The sequence below is a fragment of the Carcharodon carcharias genome, chromosome X (assembly GCF_017639515.1).
Source record: "Carcharodon carcharias isolate sCarCar2 chromosome X, sCarCar2.pri, whole genome shotgun sequence".
In the NCBI taxonomy this organism is placed as follows: Eukaryota; Metazoa; Chordata; class Chondrichthyes; order Lamniformes; family Lamnidae; genus Carcharodon; species Carcharodon carcharias.
In genome coordinates, this window is record NC_054507.1 from 14,748,346 (window position 1) to 14,766,025 (window position 17,680).

At 43.9% G+C, this 17,680-nt stretch overlaps 1 protein-coding gene across 6 annotated transcripts in view; it reads left to right on the forward strand.

Moving 5' to 3' along the window:
* The first annotated feature begins 2,841 nt into the window (after positions 1 to 2,841).
* LOC121273268 (nuclear receptor subfamily 4 group A member 1-like) overlaps positions 2,842 to 17,680 on the forward strand; it is a 65,956-nt gene continuing 51,117 nt past the window's right edge. For 3 of the 6 annotated variants that reach the window (XM_041180311.1, XM_041180315.1, XM_041180312.1), the window contains exon 1: positions 16,436 to 16,665. Coding sequence is in view for 2 of the 6 variants with exons in the window: in XM_041180309.1 (XP_041036243.1) it covers positions 2,869 to 3,032; positions 8,857 to 8,933 (241 nt within the window). In the remaining 4 variants the exon portion in view is untranslated. Of the gene's footprint in view, positions 3,033 to 8,856; positions 8,938 to 16,435; positions 16,666 to 17,680 lie in introns of those variants that run through there. The other 3 variants (XM_041180309.1, XM_041180310.1, XM_041180314.1) reach the window with 3 other exon arrangements.

Here is a 17,680-nt window from a genome sequence, read left to right on the forward strand (position 1 = left end):
AGGTAATTTTGATTTTAGTCAATAAGGGAAAGAATACTGATGCATGCTGGGAGATTTCCCACAGTGCACATGTTCAAACTGTGGCATGCTAGGAATTGCAGGCACATGTATAGGTGTTAACTGGCTTCAGCTCCTCGCTCTGTGAAAAATATCAATAAAACCTTAGATTTACAGAGTTGAGGACTCTGAGTAAAGAGTTTGATGAAGGTACTCAAAAACGCAAAAGTTTTTGTTTCTTTCAAAGCTTATTTTATTGGAATCTCAATAATATGCATCCCCTATGCTAATATGCTAATAGAATATGCAAAACTGCTAATAGAATGTTATCATTTATTGTGAGGGGAATTGAATACAAAAGTAGGGAGGTTGTGCTTCAGTTACACAGAGCAATAGTGAGCCCACATCTGGAGTAGGAAGCTCACCACCACCTTCTTGAGGGCAACTAGGGATGGGCAATAAATGCTGGCCCAGCCAGTGAAGCCCACATCCTGTGAATGAATTTTTAAAAATTACTGTGCACAGTACTGGTCTCCTTATTTAAGGAAGGATGTAAATGCATTGGAAGCAGTTCAGAGAAGGTTTACCAGACTAATGCCTGGAATGGGCGGGTTGTCTTATGAGGAAGGGTTGGACAGACTAGGCTTGTATCCGCTGGAGTTTAGATGAGTAAGAGGTGACTTGATTGAAACATATAAGATCCTGAGGGGACTTGACAAGGTGGATGTGGAGATGATATTTCCTCTTGTGGGAGAATCTAGATCTAGGGGTCACTGGCTAAAAAATAAGGGGTCTCCCATTTAAAATGGAGATTTGGCGAATTTTTTTCTCTCTGAGGGTTGTGAGTCTTTGGAACTCTCTTTCTGAAAAGGCGGTGGAAGCAGAATCTTTGAATATTTTTAAGGCAGAGGCAGATAGATTCTTGGTAAGCAAGGAGGTGTTAAGTTCTTGGGGGTAGGTGGGAATATCTGACAGTTGCAGTAGTGACATGCAGCAGTGCCATCTGACGGTCGGAAGCCTGTTACTACAGCAAATGTTGACATGGGGATTTTTCCACTATGTGTTAACACAAGAGTATCAAAAATTATGATTATATAAAGTAAGAGTAACGTGAACAAGGAAAAAACCACCCATACATAAGATATTTTGTATATTATAGTTGTAGATGAAATGGCTTAACAATTACCTGTATGATATTCAGAGGGACTTGGGTACTCTTGTACAAGGAACACAGAAAGTTAGCATGCAGGTACAGCAAGAAGTTAGGAAGGTAAATGGCATGTTGGCCTTTATTGCAAGGGGATTGGAGGGCAGGAATAAAGAAGTCTTGCTACAGTTGTACAGTGTTTTGGTGAGACCGTATCTGGAGTACTGTTACTGGAGTACATTTAGGAAGGGACATACTTGCATTGGAGACGGTACAGCAAAGGTTCACTAAATTGGTCCCTGGGATGAGAGGGCTGTCCTATGATGAGAGGCTGAGTAAACTGGGCCTATATTCTCTGGAGTTTAGAAGAATGAGAGGCGATCTCATTGAAACATACAAGATTCTGAAGGGGTTTGACAGGGTAGATACTGAGAGATTGTTTCCCCTGACTGGGGAATGTAAAACATGGGGGCACAGTCTCAGGATAAGGGGCCAATCATTTAGGACTGAGATACGGAGAAATCACTTCACTCAAAGGGTTGGGAATCTTTGGAATTCTCTACCTCAGAGGGTTGTGGATGCTCCATTGTTGAATACATTTAAGGCTGGGATAGACAGATTTTTGGTCTCTTGGGGAATCAAGGGATAATGGGAGTGAGTGGGAAAGTGGAGTTGAAGCCCAAAATTATGTTAAATGGCGGAGAAGGCTGACAGGCTGTATGGTCTACTCCTGCTCCTATCTCTTGTGTTCTTATGTATATAGAACACTAATTTGGCCCCAGTCTGGAGTTTTGTGTCCAATTCTGGGCACCACACCTTAGGAAGAATGTGAAGACTTTGGAGAGGGTACTAAAGAGATTTACTAGAATGGCTCTAGGGATGAGGGATGACAGTTACATGGATAGACTGGAGAAGCTGGGATTGTTTTCCCTAGAGCAGAGAAGCCTAAGGGGAAATTTGATAGAGGTGTCTAAAATTGTAAAATCGGAAACACAGAGAAACAGTTTTGAATGGCAAAAGGATCAATGACCTAGAAGAAAATCTGCCCGAGAGGGCAGACGGGCCTCTGTTTAACATCCCACCCAAAAAGACCGACACCTCTAACAGTGCAGCACTCTCTGAGTCAGCATGGATTATGCACTCAAGTCTGTCAAGTGGGATGTGAACCCACAACCTTCTGACTCAGAGGTGAAAGTGCTACCTACTGAGCCACAGCTGGTAGAAAAGCTAGTAGGAGAGAGGGAATCCTCAAGTGACCTCACACCTACACTTCACTCGGCATGAAATTGGCAGAATCAGCCTTGTAGTGTTCTAGCACTATTGTAAACTCAAACTCTTGCCTAGCTAGGCGCCATGCCAGAAGCTTTACCTCCCAAAATGACCCTTTTAAAGATACCAAGCAGTACTGAGACACAATGCAGAATAACAATATTCTGGGAATCAATCCTAATAATAGCGGTGCAGATGGGTAAAATAGTTACCTTGGTATCCATCACCCAGACCATGTACAATTTCAGATTCTTTCTTTTGTGGATTCTATTTTTATTGGAATGACGCAAGAGATGGGAATTCCATCGACGTCAATGGAAGCCTGAATTGACGTCCTTCTGAGCAGGGTTTGGCTGCACAAAGCTGCATTTTTTGGCAAGGGCACAAAGGAAGTGTAGTATTACTGCACAATGCAGTGTAGTATTACAATCCAGTCCAACAGCATTCAGCTAGCTATGGCCTGGTACTGCATAGACCGCTGCTTGCTCAAACAGAGGGACTACTGTGGCATGAAGAACAGAAGAAAGCCTAGATTTAATTACGCTGCAGATTTCATTGTGCACTGTCACAAGCTATTTTTTTCCCCCTGGCAATCGAGCAATAATGGAAAATCAAAATTGTAAGTACGAACACCACCCAAGCTGCTCTACTGTTAAATTTTGTTTTATATTGGAAGGATTATGCATTTTAATATGACCAATGTATTGTCTTTATTTGCAATGCACTCCCATCAGTTTTGACTGTCTCCATATATGGTGACGGTTCCTGATTTTCTGAGCTCGCTTAAAGGAGCATTGTTGCTGGGGAGGGGTGGAGAAAGGAATTGCAAGGGGATAAACAAGATGATTAAATGGCATAAATCACACCGAAGAGTATCATCACAGGATTTGCACTCACTGAACTTTTCCCTCCCAAACGAAAAGTGGCTTTGCCATACGTTTTCATGAAGCCAGTGCCTCTTTAATTGCATGAAAGAATGTGAGGTAATTAGGCATGTTAAACTGTTGGAGGAATGTGGGTTGGACTATTGTGAAACTTAACACAGTCATGAGAAACTGTACTGGGGAATGATCTCCAAGCAAATCGTTTGGACAGACCATAAATCATATGCATTTTCTGCTGGTTCTCTTGGGGAAGGCAGTGGTTGCTGCTCTTTTATGCAGTATGTAACCTCTTTGCGTTAGCTGTGCCCAAATTCCCCCAGTGATTTAGCAGATAAATGATGTGGAACTGAGCTCTGCAGGCAGAGAGCCAGTCACCCAATCTCAATCCCCAATCGATGGGGACGTCTGCACATCCCAGACCCAAGACAGCTGCAAAGTGTGTGTGTGTGTGTGTCCATTGAGCAAAAAGGTCAGAAAAATAGCATAAAGAAACCCCAAAAGCAACAAACATAACACAAGATGACCAAACTCCAGTCTGAAACTTGTTTTGTTTCAAAGTGTTACACAGTCACCCTGCTGGCAAACTGCAGCTCCAGCATATAGAAATACACCGAATGTATAAAAGTGAAATGGAAGCAGATATTTTACATCAAAGAGATAGAATTGCAAGTCAAAAACAAAGTCACCAGTGCTCTGTGAGAAAGTTGGAATATCGCATTATTGATCCATTCTGCTCCGTGTGTTATGTTTTTAAATTCTTTCATGGGGTGTGGGCATTGCTGGCAAAGCCAGCATTTTTATTACCCATCCCTAATTGTGCTTGAGAAGTTGGTGGTGAGCTGCCTTCTTGAGCCGCTGCAGTCCATGTGGTGTAGGTACACCCACAGTGCTGTTAAGGAGGGAGTTCCAGGATTTTGACCCAGTGACAGTGAAGGGACGGCAGAAATGCAGCGGAATTTTGAAATGAATGGTTCAAGTTGGCATACCGAAAACTCCTCTTAAGTGAGCTGAAGGCACGGCCGGCAATGGTGGAGCGATTAAAATTGGCGCAAGAGGCCAGTATTGGAGGAGATCTTGGAAAAAGGTCACAGAGATAGGGAGGAGTGAAGTCACAGAGGGATTGGAAAATAAGGATGGGGAAATCCGAGGATGGCTAAAGATTGCAGTAGTGGCCTGGTGGCACGGCTGGTAAATAGGGAAGTGTTTGGATCACTGGGTGTAACTAGCTGCATTGGATAGCTCATGTAAGACCTTGTGGCATTTTCAAAGCATGTTTTTAAGTGGAGCACCTAGCGAGGGGAAGCAAAGGAGACAGAAAAGAAGAGCCTGCAATTGTAATGACCTTCCGACCTCCTGCATAGAAACGTACCAAAGGAGAAAAAGACTCCTGGGCACCCATGGCAGGAAACCTCAGAAGAGCCTTTTGGTATACCATGTGGAGGGAGCTGGCAACAGCACCGAGTGCCACCTCTCTCAACAACCCCCACCCCCAGGGCTGCTGCCAAGTCTAATGGTCTGATGAGGGCAAGCAAGGCAACAGACCAGCTGGTGATCTCTTTTCTTCCATGGCACCAACCCACTGTTCTCCCTCTGGCTACACAAGTAGTCCTCTGCGCCACAGTGTTGTGACGTGTGAGTGCCGCCAGCTCAAAGTCTTAGTTGGTGCCATCATACCTCTCCTAATAGCAATTACTTGCCTGCAAAACTTTAAAGGCTCCCTCACCCACTTTAATAGGATGGAACCAGCTGATCTATTACTTCAGCCGTCTGGTCCCCCCAGGAGACTTCCCTCAAATGCCAGCCAAAAATTAATGACTCAGTCTTGTTACAGGAGAACACTGTGAAAGGCAGGTGGCTGAAGGGAAGCAATCCAGGCACAAGAAAGCTGAGCCCCTGTTAGGACCATGTGGAGCTGACTGGGAGACACACATAGCTCAATTTGTGGGACAGTGTGTAACCTCCGCAGGGGGCTGTGGATGCTCAGTCATTGAGTATGTTCAAGACTGAGATCGAGAGATTTTACACTGAGGAAATACAGACATGGGGATAGGGCAAGAAGGTGTAGCTGAGATAGCAGATTATTGATTGGCGGAGCAGCCTCGAGGGACCGGATGGCCCACTCCAGCTCCTATTTCTTATGTTTTGATGTGTAGGCAGTGAGTTAGTTGCACCCCTAAATAGTTGCCATGGTTGTACTGTGAGCCTGTCCCTCTGCCCCCTGTGTCACCTGCTTTCTCATCCCCCAGATACTTCGCCTGGTAGGGCTGAATTTAATACCTCGTTTTAAGGTAGATGTGCTCCAAAAAATGGTACAATACCTCTTTCAGGTGAAGTTTATCACAATCTCTCTAAACTTAAATGATACAATAACAAGAACCTGCATTGGTGTTATGTCTAATGTGGAGAAACATTGTAAGGTGCTTCACTGGTAAAATAGGAGGTATTAGTTGGGGGTGAGCCAAAAGCTTGTTAAGGAGGGGGTTTTAAGGAGCATCTTCAAGGAGGGGAGGGACATGAAGAGATAAAGGGATTTAGGGAGGGGCTTTGAGAGTACAAACTCTGGCTGAAGACACAGCTTTCAATGGTGTGGTGAAGGGAAACGGGTATGTACAGGGGACCAGAGTCAGCGGGATGGGAGCGGGAGGATAGGAGCAAGAATTTGTAGGGCTAAAGGAGATTAAAGGTAGCAGCGAAGCCATGGAGAGTTTTAAACAAAAGACTCAGAGCGGGATTTTCTGGTCCTGCCCGCGACTGGGATTTTCCGGTGCCGCTGAAAGTCAATGGACTTTTGACTGGTTCTCCAAATTTTCCATTCCCTCACGCAACAAAATCCAGGCCTAAAACTTCGAAATTTGAACACTGGGAGACTGGGAGCCAATGCAGATTAGCCGAGAATGGAGGTGAATGACGAGCAGGATTTGGGATTGGCTATGGGTGGCAGAGATTTTGTCTGCAAAATTACCAGAAAGCTGACTTTAACTGAAGCATTTCCAAGACTTCAGTTGGACGAGAAAAGGCTAAAAAAAAGAGGGACATTTAAAAAAAAGACATTCCTAAAATACAAAATTTCACAGGAGGTCAAGAAGTGATGATTTCTGTGTCTGAAAATGTCTGAAGAGAAGAAAACAGTTCCCAAGAAGGACGCCAAGAAAGCTGTGAATAAAGCTCCAGCAAATGACGTCAAGAATGGAGAAGGAAGAGGAAAGGGAGTTACTCCATCTATATCTACAGGGAGGCTGAAAGTCAATACTTTATTCCATTGCAAAAAGAAAGAAACTAGTGAGATGGAACCAATTGGCTGGCAATGCTAATCCTAAAACGAAGCTGGCAAAGATGGGACAAACTAACTGACTCAACACAACTGAGACGAGTACAGAATGATTTGCTTTGCAAATTCTTTTGTTTCCTCTTCATAAAGTTGAGGGATGTTCACACTGGGGAGTGATACCCTTCCCATTTCAGGTTACCTGTGTCAACAGCAAGCACTCACAGGTCAGTTACTGTGAAGAAGATATAATAATTCTCATAATGTTATTGGGATTTATTCTAAAATAGAGTAATAGTGGGATGTGTCTGTGTCTATATGTGTGTGTGTGTGTGTGATTGTGTGAGATTTAATTGAATTAGAGGCAGCTCGTCTGAGAGCTTTGATCTAAGAGAGGGTAGGTTTGAAACATTAAATAGATAAACATAGGTGCCAAGGGAACATTTGCATTTTGAAATAAACCAGACTAGATTATTTTCAAAGGAAGGGGTGAAATGTGTCACCTAGCCAGGTGAAGTTTAGAAACAGTATGTTTATTTTTCCCAAAGATGACTGGTAAAACTTAGTGCTATGAGAGGGTTTTATTATCAGGGAGATAAAGTCCAAAGGCATAATGAAACAATTGGTATTTGCATTCAAAGAGGAAGGTATATATAAAGAAGAGAAGACTGTTTTGTAAGGGAATGCATTTTTAAGATCTTACAAATATGCAAAGCCTTCAGCATCTATGCCTCAAGCTGTTGTCTTCAAAGGACTGAAGTCGACTTGTTCAGGGTATTATGTTTCTTTGCCTGGGTCTTTTAAAATTTATGTATTTTACTGTTTTTTTTATTCATTCATGGGATGTGGGCTTCGCTGGCTGGGCCAGCATTTATTGCCCATCCCTAATTGCCCTTGAGAAAATGGTGGTGTTGCCTTAACGAAAGTGTAACCGCGAGTTAGATTGTGTAGGGCACTTAGAAGCTATCATTGTAGGAATTTGTAGATCTATGTATGTATTTGAAATAATTTCTCTTATTAACAAATGTTTAATCTAGTTTTATAAAAACCTATAAGGCTTGGTGGTCTTATTACTACTGAATTCAAGGCACGCATCTCGAAATTTATACAAACTGAAAATTAGTTGTGACAGTTGTTTCTCTGGGATTCGAACAGCTCAGCGTTTACCAACTGCTGTGTCATAACTATTACAAAACAGCTAGATGTACAGTAAATGTTCCGCACTGCCCCAACAACATGCCTAACTCAAACTTCAGAAGAGCATCACCCAGCCATGGTGACCACTTCTCCATTTCCCAGAATGAGGTTGCCTATTGGTGCTGATAGTAATTGACATTACCTGAACTGATCTTATGTGACCCTTATAGCCAGCAGGCAGGAGAGACTGTTACCATATTAGCCTGGACTGGACGTTGAGCTCAGTTATCAAAAGGAAAAACCAGTAAAACTTGGAAATGAAGGGTACCAGTAAAACCTGTCTGAACTGGCCTTGTACACCTTAAAACGTAACTCCACTATTACTGGTGCTAGTATAACTGATTTTTGCTGGGATTTGACAATTTTGAACTGGTTTTTTCTTCTAACGCAATATCTAATTTAGACTTTATTTTGCTAATTTTACAGGGATGGTCCGGATGCTTGATTAACAATCATTTGCTCTAAAATGACCTTAGCCCTCATAAAGCCTAGAATGCTTAAACCATTCATTTAAGATAACTTTGCTCACCATTTCAATGGAATCATTAACCTGGGTTAACAACTCCAATAAAAATAGCAGAGAAAATAGTTTCAGATGAATGCATTCAGTATAAAATGGCACAGTCTCATTTCTGGTTCCAAGAGGAAGAGATAAAGATAAATGCCTCTTGTTAACTACAAAATTATTTAAATTATTAAACATTAGAGACACACAATGGATAAGACTGCACTAACGGCCACATTAATTATGCACCAATGTTATTTACAAATGGAAATATGGCAACTAGCCACTGGTGAAAAGTAAACTTTGCCAGCAAAGTGTGGGACTAGGGCCAGACCACAGTAAGGTCCATGTGCTGTTACTGTGGCCTCATGCATTGTCTGGGGCAGCAATTGTATTAGTACCAAATTAACAATCTCACCACAATGTGTGGGAATAATTTCCCTTTATTTTGTTGCCTTAATCCTATTAGTAAATGTAATAGCTTGGCTATTGAAGAAATGAAGAATATATAGTCCACATTTGTTCATTCAATACTAAAAGGGAATCAAAATAAAATTTTCCTTTTCTTTTACATCTGTGTCATTATTTGCAGGGAGGGTGATTATTTTGTGCTTGTCGAGGTGTTGGATGTCAGTACAGAAAACAGGAAACACTGGAAATACACAGCAGGTTGGTTAGTATCTGTAAAAAACAAGTTGACATGTTTTGGATGGAGTCCATTCATCAGCTTATCTCAAAAGAACTGTGTCACTATGGTGTTGCAAGTGACAGGTTAATAGAAAATGAGAAGGATTTGAATTGATATAGCACTTTACATGTCTCAGGACTTCCCAAAGCATGCTACAGGCAATCAAGTGTCGTCCCTGTTGTAATGCAGGAAACGCGACAACCAATTTGCGCACAGCAAGACCTCACAAACAGCAATATGATAATGATCAGATCGTATATTTTTCTTGATGTTGGTTGAGGGATAAACATTGACACTGGGAAGAACTCCCCAGCTCTTCTTTGAAATAGTGCCATGGGATCTTTTGTGTCCGCCTAAAAGGGTAGACGGGGCCTCATTTAACATCCTGTTGGAAAGACAGCATCTCTTTCAGTGCAGCACTCCCTCTGTACTGCATTAAAGTGTCAGCTGAAATGATGTGCTCCAGTCTCTGGAGTGTGCCCTTATGTTATTTACAACATAATTTGTATCAGTATCCATGTGTTGGTAAACAAGTAAGAAAAGCTTTTGGGAAGAAAAGTATTTTTTGATGGGAGTTTTGCCTCCTTCACAATTGGATCATTGTCCATGTTTATTTTAGCAACTTTAGTATATCCTATTAATGTGCACAAAAGTTATTAAATAATGATTTATTTGTGAACTGAACTCTTTTTTATTTGTTCATGGGCTGCATGTATCACTGGCTAGGTCAGCATTTATTGCTCATCCCTAATTGCTCTTGAGAAGGTGGTGGTGAGCTGCCTTTTTGAACCACTGCAGTCCCTGTGGTGTAGATACACCCACAGTGCTGTTAGGAAGGGAGTTTGGGGAGTTGAGTGGCCTTGGCAAAACCCAAACTGAACATCAGTTAGCAGGTTATTGCTGAGTAAGTGCTGCTTGATAGCACTGTCGATGGCACCTTCTATCACTTTGCTCACGGTTGAGAGTAGACTGATGCGGCAGTAATGGGCTGGATTAGATTTGTCCTGCTTTTTGTGGACAGGACATACCTGGGCAATTTTCCACATAGCTGAGTAGATACCAGTGTTGTAGCTGTACTGGAACAGCTTGGCTAGGGGCAGATGTTATCAGGATCCATAACCTTTGCTTTATCGGTTTCTGGATTTCACATGAAGTGAATCAAATTGGCTGAAGATTGGCATCTGTGATGCTGGGGACCTCCGGAGGAGGCCGAGATGGATCATCCACTTGGCACTTCTAGCTGAAGATGGTTGCAAATGCTTCAGCCTTATCTATTGAACTGATTGCTGGGCTCGCCCATTCTTCTTCTCATGTGCTACTTGGAAGTTAGCTAACACATTATAATGAAGGGAAGACACTGTGTATAAGACTGAAAAACAAAAGTGTGTACGTATCGTAGTTTGCAAATATTACACATTCCAAACAACAAGGGATTCTGGTGAGAGTAAATAAGGAGAAATTGTTTCTAGTGGCAGGGGATCAGTAGCCAATGGACACAGATTTAAAGCAATTGGCAGAAGAACCAAAGGGGAAGATAACAAGCAAATTTTACACAGCAAGTTGTTGTGATCTGGAATGCACGGACTTAAAGGATGGTGGAAGCAGGTTCAATAGTAACTTTCAAAAGGGAATTAGATAAATATTTAAAAAGGAAAATCTTGTTTGAGCTGTGGGGATCCGGGAACATCGACATGCAATGTTTCACAACTGTACGTGCACCTGGCGAGCTGCACTTCACTCGGGACTTCGAGGTTTGTTTGCCTACCTTGCTTCAGGCAGCACTCACAGTCATCAGTGCCAGGCTTCACAGGCCGCACCACATCACTTTTAGGGGGGCTCACGGGCAGGTCTCTACCCACCAGACCAGCCGTAAGGCGGGGGTGGCTTTTCAACAGCTGCAGGGCTGGGGCTTGCTTGGGGAAGGGGGAGAAGTGGCCTCAGGCAGGGGAAGAGGCTGCAGGGCGAGGGCTGTACTGGGGAAGGAGGGTATCCCAGGGTGTGTGTGTGGGGCACATGTTGATCTGTGCAGGTGGCCTCAAGATGGTGAGGGTTGAGGAGGCAGTCTCCAGAGGAGATGAGGCCAGGTGGAGATGTGAGGCTGTGTGAGAGACAGTGAGTGGTGATGTCCCTTGAGCTGGCAGTGAGTGAGATGCCAGTGAGTGTTTGATGGGCTTGTGAGTGTGTGAGTTTAGAGCGATAAGACGGCTGTCTTACCCAGTAGCATGGATGAGATCATTCATCTGTTTTCTGCATTGGATGGCTGACCTCTTCTGTGCAGCGTTGGCACTGACCACCTCTGCCATCGCCTCCCAAGCCGGAGTGGTGACACTGATGGGCCTCCTGGGGCCAGAATGGGGGTAGAGGACATCACGGCAGGCCTTCGCAGTGTTCAGAAGGTATTCCAGGGATGCGTCACTGAATCTGGAGGCTTCACTCTTCTCAGCTTTTGGGGCCTTGTCTTCACCGGAGCAATGCTGCAAGCATTGAAAAGTGTGCATACGGCTACAGTTTAAATATGGCGCCCTGCGTGAGGAGGCGATGAGGTAATGGCACCACGGGGACATCGTATGCTGCCTGCCAGCAAGATGGCGTGTTTCCTGCACCTGCATAATTAATGAGGTGGAAATGGGACAATACAGTGCAAAATCATGCCATTGCAGCCGGTGGGTAAGATGACATTTTTCCCACCCACTGCTACACTTGGTGCAAATCTGGGACGATTCCGCTCTAAGGGCAGGATTTTCCGCACCCACCCACTGCCGGGATCTTCCGGTCCAGCCATAAGTCAATGGACTCCTGGCTGGGGTGCCGCCTCGCCAGCAGCAGGTCCCACCCAATGACAGGGCTGCAAAATCCTGGCCTAAGTATTTTCATGCTATCCACCCATATTGGGATGGAGAGTACCAGCATGTAAACTGAGCCCCTTCCTTCACTGGTTAAGGGCTGATGGTGGCAACGTACTATGCCAATAAACCAGAGGCCCAGGCTAATGCTCAGGGGACATAGGTGCAAATCTCACCATAGCAGCTGGCAGAATTCCAATTCAATTTATAAAAGCTTGGAATATAAAGCTAATCTTAGTAATGGTGACCACAAGGCTATTGTCAATTGTCGTAAAGAGACATCGGGTTCACTAATGCCCTTTAGGGAAGGAAATCTGCCATCCTTACCTGGTCTGGCCTACATGTGGCTCCAGACCCACAGCAATGTGGTCGACTCTTAACTGCCCTCTGGAATGTTGAGTTCAAGGATAATTAGGGATGGGCAACAAATACTGGCCCTGCCAGTGATGCCCACATCCCATGAAAGAATAAAAAAACATTGCTGGCAGATCCGTGAGAGGAGTTGTTTGGTAAATTGCCTTTTTAAATTTTCTCCCCCCTCCCTGTTGCACTCTGCGGGGTCGCACCACTGTGGTGAATAGTGGACGTGAGTTCCTGTGTAACAAAATGTGTGCAGTGCCCTGCTGCACCAACTAGCTAGCTCACCGGCTGTGCCAGTCTGCGGGGAATCAGTTACAAGGGCGGCGGTGCAGCCTGATCACGGGTGACAGGCTATTTTAAAAAAAACCAAAGCAACGTCATGCCTCATCAGCAACAAGTGTTACAAGCAAAGGGTAGATTCGAAGTCCCCAGATCACGTGTCATTTTATTTTAAGTATCAAATGTGGTTCAGTTCTCAAGGTGACTGCATGTTACACGTTTACTGTGTTGGTTATTAGAGCAGGGGTATAGAGTTCAGCTGAAAAGCAGCCAAGCGGTAAAACAGGTGCTTTCATTGGACCTTAACTACTATTGTTTCACAGGAGAAACATACTTCAATCACTAGATATGATCCAATTCATGCCACGTTGTAGAAGACTGAGGGGTGACCTGATAAAGATCTTTAAACTTATGGAAGAATTCAATTGGATAGATGTGGAGATGTTTCCACTTAAGGGGGAGACCAGAGTCAGGAGTCATCAATATAAGATAGTCACTAATAAATCCAATAGCGAATTCAGGAGAACCTTCTTTACCCAGAGAATGGTGAGAATATGGAACTCACTCCCATAGGGAGTGGTTGAAGTGAATACTATAACTGTCTTTAAGGGAGAACTTGATAAACATATGAGGGGGAAAGGAATAGAAGGTTATGCTGGTGAGCATGGATCAGATAGGGTGGAAGAGGCTCTAGTGGAGCATAAACACCAGCTTGGGACCATTTGGATCAAATGGCCTGTTTCTATTGGTGTAGGCTTGATGCAATTCTATCTTAGCACAGAAGGGGGCTGCTCGGCCCATCTCATCTATCTGCTCTGCATTGGTGCTTTCTACATGATCACCGTTGCAAACTCTACGTAATATCTGTTACATTTGCCATTGATTGGTTGTCTGGTTGTGGGTCACTGGAAATTGCTATGGCTGTGGGTTATTTCAGTGACCTTTCCCAATGAAGACTGGGGAACATGTCAATGTTTGATGACAAATTCTGAAAACGTGCTGATCACCTCTGATACTTGCTTAGTACATTGTCTGCTGCAGTCCAAACTATAGCCAGAAGTTAATATGTGAGCTGGAGTATGGCAAGAACACAAGCACCTCCTGAAGATTCATTGTGCAACAGGAATGGGATACTATAAGTGAAAAGGATCTCATTGTGGACTGCTATAATCTATGGACCATATTTTGAAAGGTTATAGAAGCTAATGTTGTAAGGTCCAACAAGGATTACAAACCTATCCTCCTCATCATCTCTGCCTGCCAGTAATTCTTTAGGTGTCAGCTATGACTCAGCTGGTACCAATCTCAGTTCTGAGTGAAAAGATCATGGGTTCAAGTTTGCCTTAAGAAACTTTAGCACAAAATCTAGGTTGACACTTCATTAATGATCTATATTAATGACCTAGACCTGGGTGTGCAGGCCACAACTTCAAAATTTGCAGATGATGCAAAACTTGGAAGTATTGTTAACTGTGAGGAGGATAGTGTAGAACTTCAAAAGGACAGAGGCAGGTTGGTGGAATGGGCAGAAAAGAGGCAGATGAAATTTCATGCAGAGAAGTGCGAGGTGATTCCTTTTGGTAGGAAGAACGTGGAGAGACAATATAAAATAAAGGATACAGGGGGTGTAGAAGCAGAGGGACCTGGGGGTATATGTGCATAAATCATTGAAAGTGGCAGAACAGGTTGAGAGAGCAGTTAATAAAGCGCAAGGCATCCTGGGCTTTATAAATAGAGGCATAGAGTACAAAAGCAAGGAAGTTATGTTAAACCTGTATAATACACTGGTTTGGCCTCAACTGGAGTATTATGTCCAGTTCTGGGGCACCACACTTTAGGAAGGATGTGAAGGCGTTAGAGAGGGTGCAGAAAAGATTTACGAGAATGGTTCCAGGGATGAGGGACTTCAGGTACGTGGATAGACTGGAGAAGCTGGAACTGTTCTCCTTAGAGTGGAGAAGGTTGAGGGAAGATTTAATAGAGGTATTCAAAATCATGAGGGGTCTGGACCAAGTAGATTGGGAGAAACGGTTCCCACTGGTGGAAGGATTGAGAACCAGAGGGCACAGATTTAAGGTGATTGGCAAAAGAAGCAATGGTGACATGAGGAAAAATTTTTCTAACCAGCCAGTGGTTAGGATCTGGAATGCACTACCTGAGAGTGTGGTGGAGGCAGGGTCAATTGTGGCTTTCAAAAGAGAAATGGATTATTATCTGAAAAGGAAGAATGTGCAGGGTTATGGGGAGAAGGTGGGGGAGTGCCACTAGGTGAATTGCTCCTTCAGGGACCCAGCATAGACACAATGGGCTGAATGGCCTCCTGTGTTGTAATAACTCTATGAATCCAGCACTGAGGGAGTGCTCCAATGTAAGACATAAATATCCTTCAGTTGACTCATTAAGCTGTGATCCTATTTGTTCTCTCTGGTGGAACTGAAAGATCCCACAGTACTATTCAAAGTAAAAGCAAGGATGTTCTTCCCTGATGCCCTGGCTAATATTCACCCCTCAAACATCAGCATTGGAAAGAACAGATTATCTGATTACATTGCTGTTTGTGGGAGCTTGCTGTGCGCAAATTGGCTTCCATGTTTCCTACATTATAGCAGCACCTCATTGCCTGTAAAGCACTTTGGAACTTGCGGGTCCTCAGGTGGTGAAAGACACTGTATGAATACAAGTTCTCCCTTTTTTGGCGCCAGTAAAGCCAGCAGCTCTGGAAACAAAAAAGGTTGCAATAAAGACAAAAGTAAAATACTGTGGATACTGGAAGTCTGAAATATATATAAGAACAGCAGAAAATGGTCAGCAGGTCAGGCAGCATCTGTGGGGAGAAAAAAACAGAGTTAATGTTTCAGGGCAGAGCACTTGTGATGGAAATTCTTGCAAAGTTTTGTGTTGCCTGAAAGTCACTTGCCTGGATGAGTGCAGCTCCCACAACACTCAAGAGGCTTGACACATCCAGGACAAAGCAGCCCCGCTTGATTGGCACCCGATCCACAAACATTCACTCCCTCTACCACCAATGCACAGTAGCAGCAGTGTGCACCATCTACAAGATGCACTGCAGGAACTCATCAAGGCTTCTTTGACAGCATCTTCCAAACCCATGACCTCTACCATCTAGAAGGACAAGGGCAGCAGACACATGGGAACACCACCGCATGGAAGTTCCCCTCCAAGTCACTCACCACCCTGACTTGGAAATATGTCGCCGTTCCTTCACTGTCACTGGGTCAAAATCCTGGAACTCCCTCCCTAACAGCACTGTGGGTGTACCTACACCACATGGACTGCAGCGGTTCAAGAAGGCAGCTCACCACCAACTTCTCAAGGACAATTAGAGATGGGCAATAAAAATACTGGAATAAAAACAGAAAGTATATTGTCCCTATAGTTTAATTGGTTGCTCAAAAAGAGTAAAAACAGAAAGTGCTTGATAAACTCAGTAGGTCTGGCTGATTTCAAGTCCAATATGACTCTTCTTCAGAACGGGAGAGATAGAGACGCCCACATCCCATGAATGAATAAAAGAGTCACCGCACTGAAATGTTAACTCTGTTAGACTTGCTTGCGTATATCCAGGCTTCTTGTTTTTTTTCTGAACAAAGGCAACCCCCGCCCTAAATGATGTTTACATTTCTTTCTGCCGCAGCAGATAAAAGATGTACAAACGTCAGGGTGATGCCTTTCTCTGCGCTGGGTATAAATATAGCTACTTGCCGTGTTTGTGTGCAGGTGGGGACATCCTTTTCCCACAGATTCCAGCAGCTCACCTGCCGCTATATTTAGCCACCTCCTGTGCGTCAATGGAGCTCCACATACGTCAGCGAGCGGGCACCGCCAGCCATTGGCCCAATTCCCAGGCGGGTGCCGCCCACAGGTCGGGCGGCTGGCCAATAGGAGCAAGTCCACCTCCCCCACCCGCCGCCAGCCGCGCCCCCCTCCCCTCACGCCAAGACGCAATGGATAGTTCATTACAGTGACATTGACAAGAGTGATTCCCAGAAGCTGGGAGGTTGTCAGTCAGTGAGGGAGCCTGCAAAAAAAGTACCTGGGATCCGCGGCAGCTCAGCAGGTGTCTCCAACCTGATGCTAACTGCTGCATAGCTGTGCATCTGAAATCATCCGCTGGGTTTTTTTTGTTTTTTTTTAATAACTATTTCTATACATCATTTTTATCTGGATTCTTTAAAAAACAAAAGATATATTATACATATATTACAATCAGGTATGTATTGCAAATACAACTTGCTTTCGGATTGCTTTTTAAAAAAATACTATAAATTTGCATCTTGGGGTACATAAATCAGTTTTTATTTCACTCCAAGGGACACTTGTTTCGATCTCTTCTGTTTTGCTTTGTAAACGTGTCTATTTTGCTTTTTGTTGTTTGTAACTGTTGTAGTCAAAAATAACGAATCGAACATGCACTCTACTGTATTCTTGGCATATTTTAAGCTATGTTATGTGTATTGCATAAGAGCTTTAATTTGCTAATGTTTTGTAGATGTATGCGTTTTGTGCACAACATTTCATTCAACTGTAGATGTAATTAGAGAAGCAAGATTTCATCTGTTGCTTCAGAAGCGAATGTGGGTTAACCGAGCAACTGTAAAACTCCGGATTTGAGTTCAGAAGGTTGTGCAGACGCACTCCCTGTCAGCCGGCGGGGGTAGGATTCATGCAGGCAATGTTAGTGAAAATAGGATTGATCCGTACAAGAGATAGGGTCAGCAGAGGTAGTAACGCCGACAGTTACTAAGGGAAAGTGGCTGCAGCCTTGTCTTGGGAATAGCAAAGCTGTCACATTCTGCATCTCAATTGCATTCAAATGTTGGGTCATGCGGGCTTATTCCTGTGCCTACTCCTCTGGCTGTAATAGGGTAGGACCAACTGTTAATTTTTATGCTCTTAAAAGCTGTGGAAATGCATTGCTGGAATTTTTACTCCAAAACCAAAAGTAGTGCATAAATCACAACTTTGAAAAGCATTGCCATCTTCAGTGAGGTGGCTTCTAGAACGGCTGTGGGACTGGTCAGAAATCATTGAGATGTGCCAGAGGTGCAGCAGTGGTCTTATTTTTAGACTCGGTCCTTTGCAAAAGATTTCTTCCAGCTGCTTTCTCCTGAAGGCAGTGGCTCACATTGTGTTAACAGTTCGCTAGGGACTGGTCGTCCTCCTGTATACCTCACCCAAGTGCCAATTTGTGAGCCCAGGCAGTGTGTAGCCGGCCATTCAGGCAG